This window comes from Crocuta crocuta, unplaced genomic scaffold (genome assembly GCF_008692635.1).
Source record: "Crocuta crocuta isolate KB4526 unplaced genomic scaffold, BGI_CrCroc_1.0 scaffold433, whole genome shotgun sequence".
Classification (NCBI taxonomy): Eukaryota; Metazoa; Chordata; class Mammalia; order Carnivora; family Hyaenidae; genus Crocuta; species Crocuta crocuta.
In genome coordinates this window covers 1,874,187-1,898,355 of record NW_027530001.1, presented here as the reverse complement: position 1 = coordinate 1,898,355, position 24,169 = coordinate 1,874,187, and the positions used below count along the sequence as shown (strand labels likewise).

General features: G+C 40.0%; 1 protein-coding gene across 1 annotated transcript in view; it reads left to right on the top strand.

Annotated features, from left to right (window-relative positions):
• Positions 1–24,169, top strand: part of TNIK (TRAF2 and NCK interacting kinase) — a 396,954-nt gene that overhangs the window by 226,274 nt on the left and 146,511 nt on the right. Inside the window, exons 3-4 of the mRNA XM_077763673.1 lie at positions 942–998; positions 16,261–16,386. Coding sequence (XP_077619799.1) covers positions 942–998; positions 16,261–16,386 — 183 coding nt within the window. The remainder of the gene's footprint in view (positions 1–941; positions 999–16,260; positions 16,387–24,169) is intronic.

Here is a 24,169-nt window from a genome sequence, read left to right as displayed (position 1 = left end):
TCTGAGCTGGCAGTCAGCACAGAGCGGACGCGGGGCTCGAACCCACGAACCGCGAGATCTAACCTAACCTAATGACCTAAGCGAAAGTCGGACGCTCAACCGACTAAGCCACCCAGGCGCCCCATAAAATGCATTTAAAAGTTAGGCATATTGACCATCTTTGCTACTGAGAATGGAAAGTAGACTCTAAGTTTCTCAAGGAGCAAGTGAAGAGAAAGCTTCTGTTCTGGGGTTGCTCCCTCACAACAACACCCTATTCTCTTCTGATTCTGCGTGGCCGACACTTCATTGTGGTTCCAAAGGCCCAAGATGCCGGCCTTGGGGAAATAGTTGCTTCTGTTCAACACTGCCCCTTTGATCACAAATTTGGATGTATTGCTCTCTGCTTTATTTTAGGCTCACTTTTAAGGTAAAGATAAACTTACAGTCTTAAGTAATAGCAGAGTCATATCCAGTTAAGACTGGATACAAAGAAGATATTCTCGTAATCAAGGAAACTAAAGTATTTTCACCTACTGAATATTTTCTGAGAGAGGAGATACGTGTGTCCCCCCACCCAGACCTAACTCCCCTTCCTCTCACACAAACCCTTAACTCCCACCTTGGAGAGAAGATAGAATCAAATTATTCAATATTGCCTTCTTTTTGGTTAACGTGACAACCACTATGAAAACAAACCCGAAAAACAAAGTGATGGAGATGTTTTAAAAAGTAAACGCTAAATAGAAATTGATCCTTAAAGCATTTAAGATTTCTGTGATTTCTGTGTGTGTGTGTGTGTGTGTGTGTGTGTGTGTGTGTGTGTGTATCTGTCTGTCTGTCTGTCTTCCCCATCAGCATTCTGTAACAGTGATTTAGGTCATTGTTCTCCATAGTTGGAACTGAATGTGGACATTGCTTATCAGAACTAAAGTCTTCTATTATTTTTTTTTTCTTTACAGGGTCGTCATGTTAAAACAGGCCAGCTTGCAGCCATTAAGGTTATGGATGTCACAGGGGTAACGTATCTTTATCTTGCCATCTCAGTAGCTATATATTTATGATAGAGAAATTAGTAATAAAAATCGTTTTTTTTTAGAAATAGAATCTTCTTAAACATCTAAGATCTTTCCCCACTGTGCTTAACAGAGTGGCAAGAGTATTCAACAGCTGACTGAGAAGACCATGGATAAATCTAATTAAATTAGATACCTACACACTGCCTTATGTAGTTAGAGTGAATAATGTGTGTCACAAATTTACATAAACACAAACAAGGATATTTGCATATGAAGACAGAACACGGATTTGAAGGTATTAAATGAATAATACAGAGATTACACAGAAGAAATGGGTGTTAACAGTTTTCCCAAAGGCCCACCTAACACTGGAGTAGATAAGAGTTTGGGAAGCTCTAAAATCCTAGTAGGATATTTAACATAAATAAGTATTTCCCTCCTCAAAAATATTGACCAAATAATCCAAATAACCAAAACTTCATGTTATGATGGAGCAACACTGAAACAAAATTTCTGCCTACATGATCAAAAGGAATATACTTCATTTTAAATACAATCTTATGCTTTCAATCTTTTTGCTGGGACTATTTAAAATATTTTAATGCCTTTTTGAGAGTACAGAGCAAAAATAAGACTTCAAAAGACTCACTGGACATCAAAAGCATGTTAATAATTTTCTGTTGTTTTGAGGATTTTTCTAAGATGTCTGCATGCTAAAAGCTAAAAGACTAAAGTTTTCATTCGACCCTGAAGTGGTTTATTCAACGTAAATAGACTCAGAATGAATGAACCACATGAAGATATCAAGAACCAACATACAAATTTTAAAAGGCACACAACATATCTGCTTGCCAGACTTCGATCTATATCTTTTCTGGCCTAGTTTGTTACCTTTGGTAAGTATATATATGGTACACTGTTTACCATAATCTGATTTCACTAATTTTCCTTTATACCACACATTGTACTGACTTCCTTTCCTTACTTATTAATGATCTGAATTCATCTTTAAATTATAGATACTTTTCACTGGCAAAAAATAGTTCCCATGTTTATTGGCACTTAAAGTAGTACTCCCTTTTATGTGTCCTTTTATTTATTTATTCTATTTATTCAGAATAAATACATTATTCAAATTTCAGAGGTTCCAAACCAGTTCAAATATTTAATCCTGATTAGTTTATTAGTTCGCCTGGCCTTTACTGAATAAAAAACTGCATGTAGACTATATTAATTAGGTTTAGATTTTGCCACGTGAAGCAGAAAACTCAAAATAACAAAGGTTGTATACGCAAGTGTTTTGCTCTATTACGTGAAAAGCATCTGAGGTCTACAGCCCAGGGATGTATGGCAACAATGTGACCAAGTGGCTTCCATCCTTAAGGTCACTTCTGTGGTTTGAAGTGGTTGTCAGATTTCCATTGATCACATTCTTTGGCAGCAAGAAAAGGAGAGTGAGTGGGTGGGAGCAGAAGCGTACAGAAAAGAGCTCCTTCTACTAAAATCTTTTCTACTTGTATACAACATTTCTACTTAACTTCTGCTTTCACTGGATATACCTAGCTGCAAGGGCAACTGGGAAATGTAGTCTTTTATTCTTCCAATACGTGCAGTGAAAAATCTGGCTTCTGTTAGTCAGGCACGAAGGGAGAATGGATACTGGTGTGGTCAGTTAGCAAATCTGACACAAAAATCAAGATCAGGTACTATCAGTCTTTACACAGAAACCCATTATAAGTATGTAAACCCTTTACAAAGTTTTTACCACAAAACAGGTCCATTTATTTTGCAGTTCTGCTGAAGTCATACTACTATATTTTCCCCTGAATTGATTAGGATCTCCACATAATGTGATGCACTTGGCAATTTAACAATTACTGGTTGTGGGTGGATTCTAAGACATTCATGTTGTAAAATTCTTCTCGTGTGGTTCTGTGGAACCACAGTTGATTTCCATTGACATCATTAATCTCAGCACACAAAGCTGTATATTGATGTGCAAAGTATGACTTGAGAGCACTGGATGTTACTTGTCTAGTTTCTGGTTCTATTTTTGAGACTCTAAGTTGCTTGAAGAACCACTCACTATTGTTAGACCACCTTGCCTCAGAATGAATGTAGCTATTTATCCCAGCATATGTATTTTCACTTTAAGGAGTGTCAGTTAGCTCTTTTAAACTGGGTTCCACTAGATAGTGAAGCTCTATAGAAAATAACTTGAGAGTCTCTTTTCTTAATTCTCCGGAGGGTGGTACGGAGCTAAGGCTGTTGCCAGCACATAGAGAGTCAATCCTTTGCATACAGTGGATGCTTTATGTTATTTTGGCGTAATTTTCTAAAGGAACCCTTGTTGAAAAGGCTGGGTAGTTTCCCTGATTCAGGCGCATCATTGACTATTTTGTAACCACTGACCCTTTAACAAAGATAAATATGGATACCACATCAGGAGATAGTTTTCTTATTTCTCTCAGCGTGTGATAGAGCATCAAATGACTTTTGCATCACCCCCTTACACACTACAGGCAGTGTAAGATTTCCTTGTGGAATTTGTGTGGTATCCTCAGAAAACAATCTATTTCATTTTGCCATGTTGTCTTTTGTGTATTATGGAATGCTGCAAAAGCTTCTTACCAATTATTATAATTGCGCTCATTATAGCTGCTCTGTTAAAAACGGAGATGAATTCTCAAAGGTCGTCTTTGTTAATTGTTTGCAGGGATCTACTGCAAAGTTACTATAGTTTATTGTAATGAAATTGATAAAACCATAAACTTGAAATCAATTTTTAAATTATTGTTTTTATTCTACACCACTTCCTCTCTTTTCTTTTTTTTAATAGAAGATAACCACAGAGAGAACTGGATATTACGCTTCTGCTCTTCTGGTTTTACTGCTGAGACACTTCCAAAATTGCCAATATTTGCTTCAGAATTAGTACTTCAAGTCAGGCTCAGTCTTTGAAGTTGTTTTAGTTCCTGAAATAATTATGAGAATTTCTTCATTTCGCAGCTTTCTGGGGATTCCTTCCCAGCTGGGTTTGTGTACTCTAGATTTGCCTACAATATCTAAACAATATTGGGGGCTCTTGGGGAGCGTTTCTCAAAGTGGACTACTTACTAGCTTCAGGGAACTGTCAGCCCTCCGGTGGTCTTCATGAGAAATGCAGATTTCTAGACTGGCTGTCGAATTTCCTGCTGGAGCCTCAGAACCTGCCTTTTCTACAGGCTCCTCAAGGAACCCCAGATTCGTGAAAGTCAGAGGGGAACTTTTCTAGGCTTTTATATTCACTGCTTTCTGGCCACCATATGTGAAGAGACTGTGGTTCTTTGATCACCCTGAAAATGACTCTCACTTTCATTTGGATAAAAATTCCTGGTGTAAACTAGTCCCTTTACAAGGATACCTTGAAGCCCACACAGAGCTTAAAGAGCTAACAACTTAATATCATAGGTTTTCACCTTTACAAGGACTGGTTCGATCATATTACTCAGGACATTGTGAGATGTAGTACCAAAGGCCCACTCAAACCAAATCGAATGAAGCTGAAAATGGAAATTATTGGAAGTCGCATACTGTGATTAGTAATATTGTCTCTCTCTCTCTTTGTGCTCTGCTTTCTTCTCAGCAACTGGTTCAGGCTCATGTTCTAATTACTTCATTATTGTTAGTCTCAGCAAAGTGCCAGTCTGAATATCAGTGGTACAACTTGGGTCATGTCCCCATTCCTGAGCCAACCCGTGTTTCCTTCCTCCATATCTGGATTGGATGCCTGGAAGCTCTAGGAACGAAGGGTTGGGAAGGTCGATTCATGAAAGAAAAGCATGAGAGACATTTGAGAAAAGGGTGGGAAGGATGCTGAGTGGGTAAAACCAAGAGAATTGCTACACGATGACATCAAATTCCATTGTAGTGGATGCGCTTAAAACTGATTTGGTTCTTAAGTGCCTCTCTAAGAGGCTTTGTTATGTTTCAGCCAGAAATAATAATAATGGTAACCAACATTGGTGGAGTGATTATTATGAGCCAGAACTCTTTTAAGTACTTTCCATTATTTAATCCTTTCAGTAACCTACAAAACAACTTCCATTAGCAGCGCCATTACAGAGGCCAGAAGACGGGGCTTATAAGTGTCTGGTTCAATGTCACGTGTACATGCTGGGGTGACTATTTCAGCCTGAGCAGTTTAACTGTATTCTTGAAATCCATCATCTGAACCACATTGCTATAGGTCTCCAATTAACATAGAAGGGCATTTAGTGTTTAATTTAGTGTGGGGTTTTTTTTCATCAATATATTCAATAAACATTTACTAAACACCAAGGTTTTGACAAGCACTTTGAGATGAAAAAAGTTCTCCTTTGCCTGAAGGGGAACTCACAACTATATAACCTTGCCCTAAATATTTATAAGGAAAACTAATGCATTTTATAATAAAGTTGTAAAATTCATGAACCAGGTTACTTATAAAGTTTGATACTGACAGTGAGGTAGAGTAACTGAGCCCGGTAAGGACAATCAGACAGACATTCCTGACCGAGGAAACAGCCTGTGCCAAGGCATGGAGGCTGAAATACCGTGAAATATATTCTGGAACCTATTACATGATTTAGTTTTAAAGGGTTGAGGAGAGAGCAATACAAGATCGTTTTGGATGAGGTAGGGCCAGGTCAAGAAGGAATTCAATAGCATGATAGGATTTTACATAGTTTTCAAATTTTCTATTTTCCCAATAGAAAATTTTGATCAGATGCTCTTAGGCAAAAATCCAGTATATAAAAGAGATATAGGGACGCCTGGGTGGCTCAGTCGGTTAAGCGTCCGACTTCAGCTCAAGTCATGATCTCATGGTTCCTGGGTTCGGGCCTCGTGTTGGGCTCTGTGCGGACAGCTAGCTCAGAGCCTGGAGACTGTTTCAGATTCTGTGTCTCCCTCTCTCTCTGACCCTCCCCTGCTCACGATCGCGCTCTCTCTCTCTCTCTCTCTCTCTCTCTCTCAGAAATAAATAAAAAACATTAAATTAAAAAAAAGATATATAAACTTTTTTTTAAAACCAGGGATGGGAGACTATAAGTCCTGGTCCTCTCCCCCAAGCCAGTGCAAGAGCCAATATGGAAGCCAGAAGTTGAACGGTAAAGTAGTATAATGGGATTTGCCTACTAGGAGGATCCATTATAAACCGTGCTTGACTGAGTTCCTATTTTCAGTCCTGCTTACTGAATTCCTGTGGCTAAAGCTTATGACCAGGCTCTATCCTTCTCTGAAGGACAAGGAAGTGGTCTCCCTAGAGCCTCTGGTAGAGAGCTTTGCCCATAGTAGTGTTTGCTGAAAGTAGACCAAACTAAAATCTTTTCACCTGGGTGGTTTTGAAGAGCCAGGGCACATGCTGCTCCAAGCAAGTTTCGTTCCTCCCTCCCAAGGAGAGACTGTTCAGTGCAACAATTGGTAGCACAGAGCATAACATTATAGGAATAACACCAACAACCATGGTCAAAATAAAAATGACGAATTGGGTACTTCTCACGTGCCAAGCACTGTTGTACTTGGTACGACATATATTAGGCCATTTAATCCTTGAAACAACTCCTGTTAGTGGACGCTGCTACTGTGTTCATTTTACAAATGAGTAATTGAAAGCACGAGGGGCCTCAGTAACTTGTCCAAGCCCCACGGATAGTAAATGGCAGAGTTGGAATTTGAAGTCAGCCAGTTAGGGCATGTCCACGCTCCCCCACAGCCCTGTTATTGTAATGAAAGATGAGGGGTTATCTGTGGAGCATGGCCTGCAGACTCAGGTAGAGCTGAGATCACCTACTACCTCCTTACTGACAGTGACCTTGGGAGGGAGAGGGGCAGAGACAGAGGGAGAGAGAGAATCCCGAGCAGGCTTCGTGCTCTCAGCACAGAACCCAGTGCATAGCTGGAACTCACAAACCATGAGATCATGAGCCAAAATTAAGAGTTGGACACTCAACGGGGCACCTGGGTGGCTCAGTTGGTTAACAGTCTGACCTCGGTTCAGGTCATGATCTCACGGTTTGTGGGTTCGAGCCCTGCGTCGGGCTGTGTGCTGACAGCCAGATCAGAGCCTGGAGATTGCTTCGAATTCTTTGTCTCCCTCTCTCTCTGACCCTCCCCTGCTCACGCTGCCTCTCTCTCTCTCAGAAATAAATAAAAGTAAAAATTTTTTTATTTTTTTTATTTTTTTTTAAATGTTTTATTTATTTCTAGGAGAGAGAGAGAGCGTGAGCAGGAGAGGGTCAGAGAGAGAGGGAGTCACAGACTGAAACAGGCTCCAGGCTCTGAGCTGGCAATAGCACAGAGCTCGACGCGGGGCTCGAACCCATGAACCGCGAGATCATGACCTAAGCGAAAGTCAGACGCTTAACCAAGCCACCCAGGCGCCCCACTAAAAATTTTTTTAAAAAAGAGTTGGACACTCAACTAACTGAGCCACCCAGGTGCCCCATGAGTCTCATTTTTCTTATGTGTTGGTTGGAAATACAGACATCACAAACTTGTACTGAGCCTAAAATGATATAATATCTAGTGCTTGGCACATAACAGGTCCCCAATAAATGATTTTAATTATTAGTCCTGGTAAGATACTGTGAATGCCTGAATGGGAGAGGCAATCAGAATGGAAAGAGGAGTTTAGAGTGTGCATTGCACCTCTGTCATTAGTAGATGGTAGTGTGGGGAATGGCAGCCTGTGCTATGAACTATGCACCATCCCTGGGTTAGTCTCTTGTTAAGGCGTGTAAATAGTTTGACTCAGCCCTGTCTTCACCACCTCAGTTACAGAGTGATTAGTCTTACCCTGAGCAGTATTAGGCTCACCCGGAACATATACAAAATGATCTAGTATAGAGCAGGATCTAGGAGAGAATGCACAGCTAGATTCTAGAAGCTGAAGACTGAAACCATAATCATTCATTCATTTAAGAATGAACGGGTATGCTGTGTTCTAAAGTGATAGCAGTGAGTAGAACAGACACAGGCACTGTCTTCTAGAATCTTACGTTCCAGCATGTATAAAAGACGTGGAAAACAGCCCAACAGTTATTTAATCACAATTCTGATTAGCTTCTAAGGAGTGTACAGAGAGTGTTAAGAGAGAATTTAAGAGGAAGGGAATCTATCTGGGTGGCCAGTACGTTTCCTGATAAAGTGACAGTTAGGTGAGGTCTGAGGATGAGATCTCAGTTTTGTGTTGCTAGGGTGGGGAGAAGGGAGCTGTAGGAGTCTCACTCTCAGGTGGGTTCAGCAAAGCCTAGGAATCCCCAGCCCACGCCCTTCTGCTGCAGAGACCTGTCTGGACACCTCTTTGGGACTTCTCCTTTGGGGCTTTTCAGGTAGGTGTCTTTAGCAGACAGGCCATCAGATACAGCACATGATGAGAACTTTTAACAAAGAAGACATAAACATGCTATTTTGTCTCCATAATACCTTCTACCTTTGGGGCTATATTTAGTGCTCCAGTTCTGTATGGTATACAAGATTTGGAACTTAGAAAGCTTCTAGAGCTCTAAAAATGGACAAGCTGAGCTGCCCACTACCTGCACATTTCAGCATCTCCCCCTGTCTTGCCTACAGACTTTTCCACATTTTGGTGGCTTATGTCTGTCTAGGTCTCTGCACACGTGCACATACACACTACGTGTATGGCCCAGCTGTGTAGACTTGTCCTATGTGTATGTACACATGTCAGAGAGATTCCTTAAGAGCAAAGAATCACCCTGAGGGCTACTGTCTCTGTTCCCCAAATTAATGATTTGAGCGATTAAGTTCACTCAGTTTTAAACATATTTTTACCTCATTATGGTTTGTTTTCAGTAGTGCCTTTCATTTGTGTACCTCTAAGCATTTGATCAAAATTATCATTAATCCTCTTATCCCCCTAGTGAAGTGGAGATGCATGTAGGTGAGGGTATTGGCACACCAGAGGTATGAGGGGTACCTGGATGGGTGAGTGTACTATTCAAATCCAGGTTTGCAACTAGGCTTTTCAGTAGTGGGGTGTGGGGTCTCCTTCTGTAGATTCATCCCCTCCTCTGTGCTGCCAACGTGTTTCCATTTCAGATGTATGTCCCCCTTTGGGATGTATCAGGTTCTCTCTTATTGCGCTCTTTTGCTCTTTCGTGGCTTGACTTCCCCATCGGTATGTTGGCTGTCTTCTCAGTGACTTGAAGCTCACCCTTTGTGTTCCCTTTATGGAAAGTGCTCTCTCATTTAAAGCCTACTGACTTTAATGAGCCAGGAGCAGAAACCAAACATTTTTCATCTCTGTACCTCCTGCAGGGCTTGCTAACCTAGAACCTGGTGCATAGTAGCTGCTATACAAAAGGATAATATATATGTGAAAACAAGAGACCAAAGGAAATATAAAGAGTGGAAAGCCAGATAAAGGAAAAAACAAATCCAAATGATAAGCCACTGAAAACTCAAAAATTATTTTCTCCTAGTAACCAAAGCACAAAGGGAAGGCATTATCAATTACACTGCTTATACCATCAGAAAAGACTCATTCCAATTCCTGTGAGCTGTTACCTGAATTATAGGTCTAGGGTCCCTGAGAATATAAGGGCCTTATTTATGGCAGACTTTTCGCAAGTTAGTGACAATACTACCAGGAGAAAAACTCATTTACTTCCGTGTTACTTGATCAAGGGTCTTTTTTTTTTTCTTAATTCATGGTTTCCTAAGGAGTCATCATCAGTGGAAGTTTGGATGTGAGACAAATGCACATCAGGCTGTGCTAGCTGTATCTCTAAGGGGCAGCATTTCCCAGCGGGAGAGATAAGATTAGCCTCAAGGGAACTAAGAACACTGTAGATTGGCACTTTCATCTGGGTGTATTCTAGTTTTGACACTTCAGGACTCCCTTACCCTGGGCATGTTGCTTAACCTTGTCTTGTGGCTAATACCACTTCTCTTATAAAGTTTCTATGAGAAGTAAGCATAGTTATTTATAAGGAAGGCATTTGAGAACAATAGGCAGGACACTATGTTCAGTGCATATTATTATCACAGTGTCTCTTGCAGACATCTTCCCTTTTTCTCTCCATGGTACCAACAGTCCCTGTAGGAGACAACATACCATACCCCTTCCAGCTACAAGACCTTGGCAATCACTATTTTTCTGCACAAAAATCAGTTCCGTCCATACTCCTACTACGTCACACATTTTCTTCCTTCCCAACACAGTAACCTCCACATAGCCTTCAGAATTCAGCTCAAACTTGAAATTCGTGACGCTGCCTCCCTGATGCCTCCCATTAGATTAGCTACCCATATATCTCCTGTTTGTAATTGTTCATGCATCTGTGTCATTCTTTGATTTCCATCAGTGTTCCTCACTAGCCTATAGTTAAGTTTCATTGTAGCTGAGCTTGAATCTGTGATGCCCATTATTGTATTATTATATCATTAGCATTTAGCATTGTGCCTGGGGTACAGTAGGCAGTTAAATGTTTATTGAATGAATTCGTTAGCTTAAGGCTAACATATATAGCAAATCCAGGCACTGCCTGCAGAATGTCAAGGCAGAGTCCCAGTTCTCGCAAGGCTTACGTCATTGGACCATTCTGGGTCTGTTCCTTCAATCTATAAAAATATAGTTTACAGGTGCATAACCCCACCTTGAGATAATTTTATGAGATCCATACATGCTTAATTATCATCTGACTTTTATTACATTTTCATATATAATAAAGTGTGATAAAACAAACCTCCAACTGTATGTTATATACCAACAAACACACTGGAAAATGGCAACCTCTTAATTTGTACTGCTAGGTCACTCCCATCATGTGCTCAGTTTCATTCAGGAAGAAGAATTTCCACTGAAATGTCAAAGTTTTCTCTTTAAAAAGAGAAATTTGCAGTTACTTATCTTGTTTCCTCTATGCCATGGAAACAAAACAAAACTGAAAATTAATAAGATCCTGAAGCTGATATGGCACTTTATATTTGTTTCAGACACCTAGTGTATTCACTAAAACAGCTTCTTTGTTTTCATTGATTAATTTTATAATTAGATATGACATAGTTACACTCACAAAAACAAATGTTACTGATTTTAAAAGTCTAGTTTTTGTTGATGCTCTATGTTGGCATCCTGAATCAAATTTCTACTGGAGGAAAGGATTTCACTATTATAAATTATTTTAAAATGTATTTCAACTACATTCTAGAAGATGTCAACAAACCCCTTTAAATTCTAATAGTCTGGGATTTTTTAATAGCAAAGTATCTTCAACTTTGTGTCCTATTCCATCAACAGTTGAGTTGAGAATGATAGGGAAATTAACACAAGCAACTGCCTAATGCCAACACGTGCTATGGAAAGCAGGACAGTTGAGTAGGAGCAGAGGTGGTTCCACCTGGTGCCCATCTGCCTAGGGTGGGGTGGCACTGATGGGTCTGTGCATCTCATACTTCCGAGTTCAGACTGACCAGTCCCTCGGATTATTACAGGAGTTGCTCAGTTTTACTCTTGTTCCATGGATTGAGAATTGAGTGCTGGGCAAACTCTTTGTTATGGAGCACACTAATATTAAGTGTCTTATTAATTCCATTTTTAAATCCTAGCATACGGTAGATGCTTCAAGTATATTCCACACGTATTAAATATGCAACTTAAAATCCCTCCTTTATCCCTTGATATCATTCATAAGCAAATACTATTGCGTGCTAACAGGCTTCTTTAATTGGAGGACCAAAGGCAGGTTTCTCTTCATCCCTGACTTAAAATGTTCCCAGACACTTCTTTCATGATTAGCAGCTTTAGTTTTATCACCATGGGTAACTGGAGTTTTCAGTATAGAATTAAGAGCGCGGGCTTTAGAGTCAAAGGAATCTTGCTCTGAATCTTAGCTCTAACATTTAAAATACGAATGAACTTAGGGGTTACTTAACCTCTCCGAAATTCATTTTCCTCATTTGTAAAATGGGATAATTAAATCATCTACTTATATAGAGCTGTTTTAAGTATGAAATAAGGGAACACACACAGTTTCTGGGACATAGTGGAGGTTGGCTTTGGCTATATAAATAACCATGGTATCATATTGTTATATGATATCATCACTAGAAGTAGTCAGTACTACTGACTACTGGAAACATCTATTCCCTTGCATTTGAAACCCACTTTCTTTTCACATGGAAGGCTTCTCTGCCAGCAATGAGAGAATATGCCCAGGTGCACCGGTACTTTTCCAGTCTCCGCTTCGTCATATTTGCAAATGCCCCATTGGCCAAAACAAGTCACATGACCAAGCCCAGCGACAAGAAGAGGAAGATGGACTCCCTCTCTTCATAAAGGAGGCTGCTAAATATCATGGCTTGTCTACTCCCTCTGCCTCCCTCTCAGTCCAAGTCGACCACAAATACTAAGCAATAAATAGATTCCCATGATCTTGTGAAAAAAAGATCTTCTTTATTTTGATAATAAAGCTAAGCTTAAATAAGCACTTAATTTTCCTAAGCTCTGAGAGGCAGCTTAAATAGATATTCTTATTTTCAATCGCAGGTGAAAATAACTGATATCCACAGAGTATATATGCAGTGCCTGAGGGTACATAATAAATCAGCTTGGACTAGATTTTGAAGTATCAGTACTGAAGTAATAGTTCTTCCTAATGTCTTAGACTTGGCTTTTTAAAATTACTCCCTTTTAAAATTTGTGACAATTTAGTACCATTACTTTTTTTTTTCATTTGTTTCCCATTGAGCTTGATCCTTTCGCTTAATTCTTAAAACTAATCCATTTACAAAACAGAAGACATCCTTTTCTTACAGCTTTGTAATCTAATTCTAGCCTCTGTTGTTATCTTTGTCTTTTTGAAAGCATTCTAACTCATCCTTTTCAATGAGCTGTGTTGTGAGAGGGTTGGATGGCTTATCAAATGGTTGAGTAAGTTCTTGTAGTTACTAGTAAGTGTGTGCTTTTCAGTTCTACTGCCTAACTTGCTGCCCTCATTGCCCTAGACTAGAAATCAGGATAAACTGTAGCCCCAAAGGCCTGATGAAATGCATGCCCACTTACAAGGTCATATAAGATCCAGATCAAGGTTCTATGCTAAAGCTACATAACGATGACGCACAGTGGTTCCATAATTGTGTTTGGAAACAATGGAGTTTAAACTAAAATTCAATATACTTCCATTCTTGCCCTTCCACCCTTGTTATTTATTTATTTGTTGTTTGACAAGATTAATCACAGTGTTTATTTTGCATTTATAACTTTCATGTACTTTGTTCAAATATCACAAAAGACTGGGGCATGTAGTTAAATACTATTATAAAATCTGTATGTAATTATAGATGAGAAAACTTAAGTCCTAAAAGATAGCTGAGCCTGGCTGGCTCAGCTGGAAGAGCATGCCACTGTTGATCTCAGGTTTGTGAGTTCGAGCCCCACGTTGGGTATAGAGATTACTTAAATACATAGAACTTTAAAAAATACAAATAAAAATAAAAGCGAGGCTGCTTTCCTAAGACCGTGTAGCCAGAAAAGAGTGGAGCCCAAAGTGAACGTGCACCCCATCTGCCCACCTTTATTTTTCTGCCTCAGTGTATATGCTTTCTTCATTTTCATATTGCCTCAGTTCACCTTTGCAAAGTGATGGAGAACTTGCTGCCTTCCTTCTGATCTCCAATATTATTTATTTTCGATTTAATTATATATTGAATCACACTGTTATTTAACTGTTTGATAAGTTCTCATTTTCTTAATAGTACAGTAAGCTTTTTTTTTTAAATATTTTTTATTTATTTCTAGGAGAGAGAGAGAGAGAGAGAGAGACAGCGTGAGCAGGAGAGGGTCAGAGAGAGAGGGAGATACAGACTCTGAAATAGGCTCCAGGCTCTGAGCTGGCAGTCAGCACAGAGCGCGATGCGGGGCTCGAACCCACGAACCGCGAGATCATGACCTAAGCGAAAGTCGGACGCTTAACTGACTAAGCCACCCAGGCACCCCTACAGTAAGCTTTTTTAAGACACTTTTCCTTTCTTGGATTGTCCCACGTCATCCTTCATCCTGTTGAGAACCTAGGAGGCTGTCAGCAATGCTTAGACAACCAACTTGTCCCTAAGAATGACCGAAGGTGAGCCTGGGAGGCTGCCATTGGAAAGGGATTGGTGTTTCACTGTCCCAGGTAGTTGCCTCTTTAATGGAAGCAGCTGTCGATAGCAGGCTACCCACAGAAATCCTCAGGTTTGTTTTCCCTCTTCTGTTTGGGCTTCCCTAAAGTCCGTACGCTCACATCCTGCATTCATCCACAATTACTTGACCCACGTGGTAAGTTTAAAATAGCTTAATCTGCACCGTAGTGCAGTGTAGTAAGACATTTGAGGCGTGTTGCGGGGGCCTTTCAACAAGTAGAAGGTCTGTGAAGGTCGGTCTGTCCTCAGGCTATGGTGAAGGTATAAATAGTCTCCCATAGCTGCAGGGAAGAATCCATTGGTCATCAGATGCCATCCCTTCCCTCACCCACTGTCCCAGCCCCTTGGTCCTGGACTCCCCTCCTCATTGTTGGGGCCACATGCTTTTCCTTAGCTCAGCACCTCATTTACACTTTCTATTTTGACATCAGTTAGTCTTTGATTTTGTTAAGCCTTGTGACATGTAAGAGGCTTTGCTCTCCCAAGTTTGCAAACCTCCATTGTTTTCCACTAAAACTTATTTTTGCATGGTGAGGAAATATCAGCCGTTCACTGTTCTCATATCACCCTTACCATTGCCTCTCAAGTACCCCTGATGCCGCTGTAGTAGTGGGGTCCTTGCAGGTGTCCTTTCTTTTATTTGTATTTGTTCACAGACACTTTGCATGGTGCTGGGCATGTTTCAGAGAGCAAAAGGAGGCTCCATTCCTGTGTTCACAGCTGGTACGAGCTGATAGGGAAAAGGGACTTTAATCAAATGATAGGATGGATAAGTGTGGATTGCGATTCTGGTAGTGCTACAAACGAAGGCACATGTGATGATCTACGAGGCTAGAACCAATTCAGACAGATCAGAGACCTTTGCTGGGGAAGGGACTCTGGAACTGAGACCTGAAGACAGAGAAGAGCTCACCTATGAAGAAGAGAGTCAAGTAGAAGAGCAGTTATGACACATCTCCACACAATAACTATTTGTACCCACAAATAATGGTGCCTGTGTGAAGAGCAGGGGCTGGATACGATGCAGCGGGGGGGCTTGACATGGCCTGACAGAAATAGGGAAGACATCATGAGGAGGGTCCTTTAAGCTCAATTAGGAATAATGAGTAAAAGTTATGTGAAGGGGAGGAAGGAGAAAGAAGACATCACATGGAAGACTGCAGAAGGGCCCAATAATGGAGAGACTGAAGTGAGGCTAAGCAGTCCAGGCTGCAAGGGGACAGACAGGTACACAGCATGTGCAGCCTTTTAGGTAAAGATGATGTTACAACCTACACTCGGAGAAAATTGTTACTAATGCACACCCAAAACAACTCCTGGGATGGAATTTTGTCCTGCCAATCTTGGAAATAAATCCAACTGATGTGTACATATCAAAATAAAATTATGGGAGATCACATGCACACCCCAAGGTAGTGCCTGGACCTCCAAAAGTACCCAAGTTGATGGACCTCCAAATTGAAATACAGAGTGAATGAAACCTGAACATCAGGCAACTTAGTCTGTAGGAGAGTTACCTCTTTTCACATCCATGGCACTGCCACATTCCCCCTTTCTTTTTATGTTTAGTTTCCAGAAGGTGAGATGAGTTCTCCTGTTTTGTGAGCTTCTTCAGATCTAGGGAACTTACCCAGCTGACTTTCATCATCTTCAGTCAGTTACTTCAATAAAAGTAGGCTTCAAAGAAAATGAACCTAACAAATTTTAAATGTCAGAGCCTGTATTTTTTTCTTTCCCTAATCTTTCCTATACCATATATGATCAGTGATAGGTATTCAGTGGACATAGTTCCCAGAAGCCGAGAGTGAATTTTATTTCAATAGTCTGTCTACCTTGCTCTTTTCCAAGTGAAAGGATGAGATTTTTCTTTCTAGCTGGTTGCATAGTATGCCTGTTTACAAACAGAAGAGGCTCTAGGATGGCCAATTTGATGTCTGGTAATTTGTTTTTTTCTTCATAGTCAATGTGCTTGTTTATCACCACAGATGAAAAAAAAGCTTAAAGAATTTATTACATAGTTGATATAGATGGTGATGAAAAACAGAATCCTACTAAAGACGATGATGTTCATGACAGAATATTTATTATTCTAATACAGGATGAAGAAGAAGAAATCAAACAAGAAATTAACATGTTGAAGAAATATTCTCATCACCGGAATATTGCTACGTACTATGGTGCTTTTATCAAAAAGAACCCTCCAGGCATGGATGACCAACTTTGGGTATGTGGTACTATCCAATTTGCTTTACTCATGTGAAGAACAACCAGGGCTGAATGGTTCGGTTCTGTATCCTCATGACTAAACTGGATTAAGTAACTCCATCTTTGAAACTCTTGGTTCCGTAATTTCCATAACATTGTGTTTTCAAGGTTCTTTCCCATTTCTCTAAATATGCTTCCGTTGTTTAAGTACCTTTATCTTCTATCCCTTAATGTGGACCATCCTTAAAGCCAGTTATTAAGTTCTCTGGTTTTTCCAGTAGTGACCACATTTATTGAGTTAGACATCAACACTATTTGCTTTTTATGTATTATATCATTTATTCCAGCTCTTTGAGGTAGACACTATTATTGCCTCATTTCTTTTTTAAAATTAATTAATTAATTTTTTAGTTTACATCCAACGTAGTTAGCATATAGGGCAACAATGATTTCAGGAGTAGATTCCTTAATGCCCCTTACCCATTTAGCCCATCCCCCCTCCCATAACCCATCCTCTGTTTGTTCTCTATATTTAAGAGTCGCCTTATGTTTTGTCCCCCTCCCTGTTTTTATATTATTTTTGCTTCCGTTCTCTTATGTTCATCTGTTTCGTATCTTAAATCCCTCATATGAGTGAAGTCATATGATATTTGTCTTTCTCTGACTGATTAATTTCATTTAGCACAATACCCTCTAGTTCCATCCATGTAGTTGCGAATGGCAAGATTTCATTCATTTTGACTTCTGAGTAATACTCCACTGTGTATATGTATGTGTGTGTGTATATATATATATATATATATATATACATATATATACCACATCTACTTTATCTATTCATCCGTTGATGGACATTTGGGCTCTTGCCATTCTTTGACTATTGTCGATAACGCTGCTATAAACATTGGGGTGCACGTGCCCCTTTGAAACAGCACACCTGTATCCCTTGGATAAATAAATACCTAGTAGTGCAATTGCTGAGTCATAAGGTAGTTCTATTTTTAACTTTTTGAGGAACCTCCATACTGTTTTCCAGAGTTTGCTTCATATCTTAGATGACAAAACTTAGGTTTACAAAGAGAGTAAGTAAGTTGCCCCAAGGTCTATCTAGCTAGAAATGGTAGAACAATAATCTAACCAAGTTCTATGGGTCTTTTACCTTGTCTCTGACTAATGTGTCGATGACTGAAATTTAAATTCCAGTTCTGTAAATGAAATACCTAAGACAGTATCTGATACCTTATAAGTACTCTCATGGCTGCTTTCCTTTCCAGTTAGCTAGGTGCCCCCAGTCCTGTATCTTTGACAGTCTATGAGACAGCTGGCCCACTGAAAGTAAATTCAGTATATCTGGTACCAAAACCACTACTCATATCCCTGTCCTGCTTAGGTTGCTCTTCTTCTCACTTTCCTGGTTTCTGTCCATGGAGCTTTTATTCATTCTTATCCCTCAGGCTGGCTTACAATGCTGTCTTGGTTTAATCTTCCTTTGCTAACTTCTACCCACCCTATTTGTGTGGGCCCATTCAGTGGAAGCCTAGATTTTGCAGTAGACTTCTACTTGACCTACCTCTCTCTTTTTTTCTTGAATCTCTGTTCATTCCATATGTTGCTGTTGGATTAATTACTCTAAATATACCCTATTAACCACTTATCATCTTACTCATTCTCTAGAGCTCTTACTATGTGTCTGACACACAAAATTCTTTTATTAGACAGAATTTACCATGTGCCAAACTATATGCTAAATTGTGTGGATCCAGTGACTACTGTTTCATGGACAACTTATCAGAGAATCTCAGCCTACTCTCTTAATGCAAAGGCATCTATCTGTAGTCTAGTGAGAAGATAAAACATACTCAGTGAACAGAATTGGTGACTAAAAAGAATATTATAATGTTAGCTCAGAAAAATAAGAAGATTTTTCATGTCTTTTGATAATTGAATACTACAGTCTTTGGAAGTGAAAAGAGCTACTGGATATCCATCCCCTCCCATAAGTCCATCTTTAAATTGAAAATAAAAAAGGTACTTTTGGTTAAATAAACCCACTTTGTATGATCATGTTGATTTCATATATTTTTGTGTGATTTCTGAAAAAGTTATAGTAAGATTTTAATTGTGACCTCTTAAATGTAGTAGATATAAATGTGAAAATTAAAAATGTAAAAATAGTAAGAGAAAAAAAGCTGTAACTATATAATATTAAAGAAAAATGAGGCCATATATGCAAGGGCATAACCACAAAACAGAATTTTGATGGACTTGCCTGTATACATTTTTTTAAAGATTCTCATTACCAAAAAACATTAAAAAAACAAAGTAAAAATTCAAGTAACTAATTTAGGAAAATTATTCATTTTGTATATGATGAGAAAGACTTTAGTAGCCTTTAGAGAGGAAGAGTTTTTAGAAATCAATAATAAAATAAGGAACTAAGAGATTGAGTTAAGAACAGGCAGCAATTAACAAAGTAAGAAATATCAATTACCTGTAAGGATGTTCTTAAAATATATCACACCAACAATATAAATGTAAAAGAAAACAAGAATTAGATCCATTTTTTTAAACTTGTAGATTGGCAAAGATTTTTTTTTTAAATGATATGCTAAGAATGGACACTCATACCCGCTGCTTATGGAAATGAAGATTGGAGGCTGATACTCTATCTTTACTCAAGGGCAATCGGGATACATATGTATAAATATGTGCACGCACACACACACACACACACACACACACACACACAGATAGATGTACAGGAATGTATCCTAAATAAGTATTTGGGTTGCCACATAAAGATGTATGTTGAAGTTAACCAGTAGGGAATTGCCAAAGTAAATCCATTAAAGGACTGTATGAAAGGACACATCAGCCATTAAAGTGATGTAGATTTATATTTATAGTGGAACAGCATTAACTATTATAGTGTGATTTTTTAAAGCCTTTTTAAAAATGCTATGATTAGATAAAATGCATTTTCATTTTTGGCAAAAAAGAAAAAAGAAGGAAGGAAAAGGCAATAAAAAGTGTATCTATCTATATAAATGATGGGGCTGTCTAGAATACCATTGGTGTCAAAGATATTTGTATCTGGGTAGTAATTTCAGTAATTTAATTTTTAAAACACTTTTTTCCTTTTTATGTGGAAAAAACCTCTCTGAGAACAGTGATTGTGTTGTTTACATCTCAGTGTCCTCAGTGCTAGGAAGGTGCGAGGCATATGAGGCTAATAGAATAGTCGGACTGTAAGTGAAAGCGATTATTATTTCTACAGACGTGGTTGCTAACATTGTCGGCACAAAGCAGATTGCTGCAGGTACTTTGAGAGCTTCGTTTTACTTGTGGCCTAAAGGTTCAACAGGAAGTGGTAAGATGATGCAAGTTGGAATATCTCTGTGCTCCTAAAGGACTTCTACATTATCAAGAATCTAGCTTTTGAGCAATGACCCCATATTGCCATTATATGGTAGCTGTCTTAATGCTGTCTGCAGAGAAGCTTTTTGTTTGGTCAGGGCCATTGTTCCAAATTAAACAAAAGCTTTAATGTAGCTTTGGAACCACCGCCTTCAGGAATCACCTGCAATAGTACAAGCTGCATCACACCCAGCCATTAATATCATTTCTTTTGTGAGATGGGCCAGATAGGAGAGCCTGTTTTCTTATGAGAGTGAATTGTTAAAATCTGGGTGTTTATTTAGAAATTGGTTGAAAGAAAGAGAGGAGTGGTGAAGCGGGGATTAACTTATTTTTACCCTTTGCCTAATGCTGCGATTTTTTAAGTTGGAAAGAAAATTAGTTGTCCTTTATTTTGCTGGATCCCCATGAAGTTAATTGACTTTCCCAGGACCTCAAAGCTCATTAATGGAAGAACGCAGAGCCACAATGCAGGCAGCCTGAAATGTGACAATTTAGCTTGGCCTGAAGATCCGTGAAAGGCACTGGAAGTTTGTTGTTATTGTTTTTAAATAAGCAGAACCTGCAGTCCATTTTCTAACAGGCACTGGGAGAAAGCAGCAAGCCCATTTGCATCTGCATGGCATGATCTGGAGATTTTATATTCTTGGGAATCAGTTGCTGCCAGTTCTCACCCTGGCCAGCTGCTCCTCCCACGAAAACAGCTGTGGTCACTGGGAATCAAGTCTTCATGTGTATATATTCATTTATTCTGTTACCATTCATTCATTCATCCTATAAATATATATCAAGCACTTGCTAGACACAAGGCACTCTTTTGGCACTTCGGATATATCAGTGAACAAAACTAAAGAAGGCCCCTACTTACAGAAGCTTACTCTGCTGCTACAGGCCACAGATAATAATTATAATTAGTGAGAAAACTGTAGAGAATGCTGGAAGTTGACAAGCATCTAGGAGAGCAGGGAAAGGTTAATGGGGTTGCAGCCAGGGGAAACCCCATTGTAGATGACTCAAGGAAGGGCACTCCAAGCCTGGTGTTTTCTAAGAATAACAATGGGGTGGGTGTGACCAGAAACCTGGGAGATGCCTGGAGCCACACTGACCATTGGAAAGATGTCAGCTTTTACTCTGAGTGAGGTGGGGGACCACTGGAGGGCTTTGGAAGTAGAGGGACCGAATATGAGCCACAGAGCTAAGGGGTCCCTCGCATTGCTGGCTTGAAACTAGACCAGATGGAGGCCAGAGTAGAAACAGGAAGACCAGTTAGGAGACTGTTTTAGCAAACGAATCCACTTCCTGAAGTTGGGAAAGGGAGATCTGTAAGTAGTGATCACTCCCAAACCCAGGCCCCAGGGGAGGACCTGGGCCTTCTCGTTCCATTTGCCCCCCTGCAACTAAACATCACAGGCCCCGCATTCTGCTTGGAAGACAGAGAGCCTAGCATGGACTGTCCCCACTAGCAATCATCCATTAGCTTCTTTGTCACTGGGGATAAAAATACCAAGCCATGTGGCACCTGGGTGGCTCTGTTCATGATCTCACAGTCCGTGGGTTCGAGCCCCGCAACAGGCTCTGTGCTGACAGCTAGCTCAAAGCCTGGAGCCTGCTTCAGATTCTGTGTCTCCCTCTCTCTCTGACCCTCCCCTGCTCACACTGTCTCTCTCTCAGAAATAAATAAAACATTAAAAAAAATTTAAAAAACATGCAATGCCATGAAATGCTCACGAGAATGAGGGCACCTTCCTTTTCTAGTTGTGCTCTTTCTCTTTGGTAACGAACACAGGGGGAACTTGAAAAAGAAAAGGCAGAATAGAAACATAATGGGAAATTAATACCAGAGTACGATATTGGTGGGAACTTGGTTATAGGATATGATCGTGTGTCATTATTCCAAGGCCTCCGACTCACTGAGTTTGAGCCTTTATGTGTTAATAATAACAGTGGCAGGTAATATTTACTGCTTGCTTCTCATGTGCCAAATGATTTGGGGTTTTTGTTTTGCATTATCATAGTATTTCCTTAGATCTTTACAACTACTCTACAAATTAGATCTATCATTATCCCTACTTTACAGGTAAGGAAATGTAGCTCAGGGAAGTTAAGAAATTTGCCCCAGGTCTCACTGCTGGTGAGTGATGAACTTGGCTAACCCCAAGTTCTCTGATACTAGAATCAAGCCCTTGAGTCTTACATTCTATGTTTTAAGTTGTAAAAAATAATTCATATCAAAAGTTGGTGTTCCAAATAGGATTGAAGCTTCGGGTTTAAATTATTTTGACTTCACCTTTAACCTTCATTCCTCAGTTCCCAATTTTCAAAGAGGGTAGCAGGATCAGTTAGCTACTAATAAGACTGATGTGAAGTCTAAGAAATATGCTTTGAAGAGTACCTTAAAGCTTTCGGGAATGTTTTAGCAAACAATTGCAAAGGTCACAGATAGTTGACTCTTTGGACTAATGGCATTCTGTTAGGATTACATTTATATAAAAGTGTTATTGTGAATTATATAGAGACATTACCTGTAGCAACCAAAGGCAGCACATTTTTTTTTGAGAGAGAGAGAGAGAGCACAAATGTGAGTGGGGGAGGGGTAGTGAGAGAGAATCCCAAGTAGGCTCCATGCTGTCAGCACAGAGCCCACAGGGTTTCAACTCATGAACTGTGAGATCACGACCTGAGCCAAAATCAAGAGTTGGGTGCTGCACTGACTGAGCCACCCAGGTGTCCCAAAAGCAGCACTTTCTATCATGAATTCCCAGTATTCAGACTATAGGAAATACTCCCCGGTTATTTCTTTTGTTGTGGCTGAAGGTTTTGCACATATCTTACCAGCCAACACATGTGCTGTTTTAGGTGTCTGATTGAATTATAATCTGTGCGAATTCTATCAGTCTTGTCGTAGAGATAAACTCTTGTTTAGGACCAGCTCTTTGCGGAAATACAACTACTTCTGATAATGGCTAAGTAATTCTCCTTTATCAACCGCTCAGGGCCTGAACCGGAAATCAAAAAAGGGAGCTCTTTCAATAAAGATTCTGATCTCTTGGAAACAAGCAAGCTCTGTCACACAGCACTGCTGTCTCATTCCTTCTCATCTCAGTGGTGAGAAGCTCTCCATTTTGCTGCATGCCATTCAGGCACTCAGACTGAGGGACAAGTACTGTCCATTAGGGGTACTAATTTCTCTAACACTGGAAAACAAAATCATACTGTCTCTTCTCATACTACCACAACCACAGGACTAGAGTATATTATAAAAACAATAAATTTCTTTTTTTTTTATTTCTAGGGGGGAGAGAGAGAGAGAGAGAGCGCGTGAGCAGGGGAGGGTCAGAGAGAGAGGGAGTCACAGACTGAAACAGGCTCCAGGCTCTGAGCTGGCAGTCAGCACAGAGCCCGACGCGGGGCTCGAACCCACGAACTGCGAGATCATGACCTAAGCGAAAGTCGGACGCTTAACTGACTAAGCCACCCAGGCGTCCCAATAAATTTCTTTTTTGAAAAGATAATATTTAGTTTTGAGGAGATAGAGAGACGGAAAGGGAGGGGCAGAGAAAAAGGGAGACAGAGGATCTTGGCAGGTTTTGCGCTGTCAANTAATATTTAGTTTTGAGGAGATAGAGAGACGGAAAGGGAGGGGCAGAGAAAAAGGGAGACAGGATCTTGGCAGGTTTTGCGCTGTCAGCGCGCTCTGGGCTTGAACTCGGGGTCCAAACTCACTAACTGTGAGATCATGATCTGAGCTGAAGTCGGATGCTTAACTGACTGAGCCACCCAGGTGCCTCAAAAGCAATAAATTTCTGATGAGCTTCCAAAATGTAGGGTGACCAAGTAAGATAGCAGATTACTGTGTTGAATTGTCTCAATAAGCCATTCATTAGATTGCAGCAGTGTAGCCTTGCAGAGCTAAGAGGTAAGAAACTATGTATGCACTGGGGGGTGTGGGGGCAAGCAAGGCAGCAATGGGCCAAAACCTGATCTGGAATCCAGAGACCTGGGTTCTAGTATTGGCAAGGCAGCATCTGGCATCTGGTTTCTTCCATATAAAAAAGGTAACTTTAGAGTAATAGGTCTGGGTTTTCAAACTCGCAGCCCAGAGGCTAAGTACCGTCCGGGTGAATGTATTTCGTTTGATTTACATAAGGTGGTGGTGTTTTAGTTATGCCAACATTAAAAAAAAATCAGTTTCATGCAAAAGTCTGGATTCCTTTGAAAGTTTTGAAAACTAGGATGATTTGTAAATGCTGGGTCTGAAACCTCCAGTAGCAGCAGTGTGTAACAGCTGTTTGGGGAGCACACACCTGCTCCAATTTGTACCAGAAATGCCGCCACTCCCAGGGTGTCTTCCAGACACACTAAACCTCACATATTGACGTTACTTG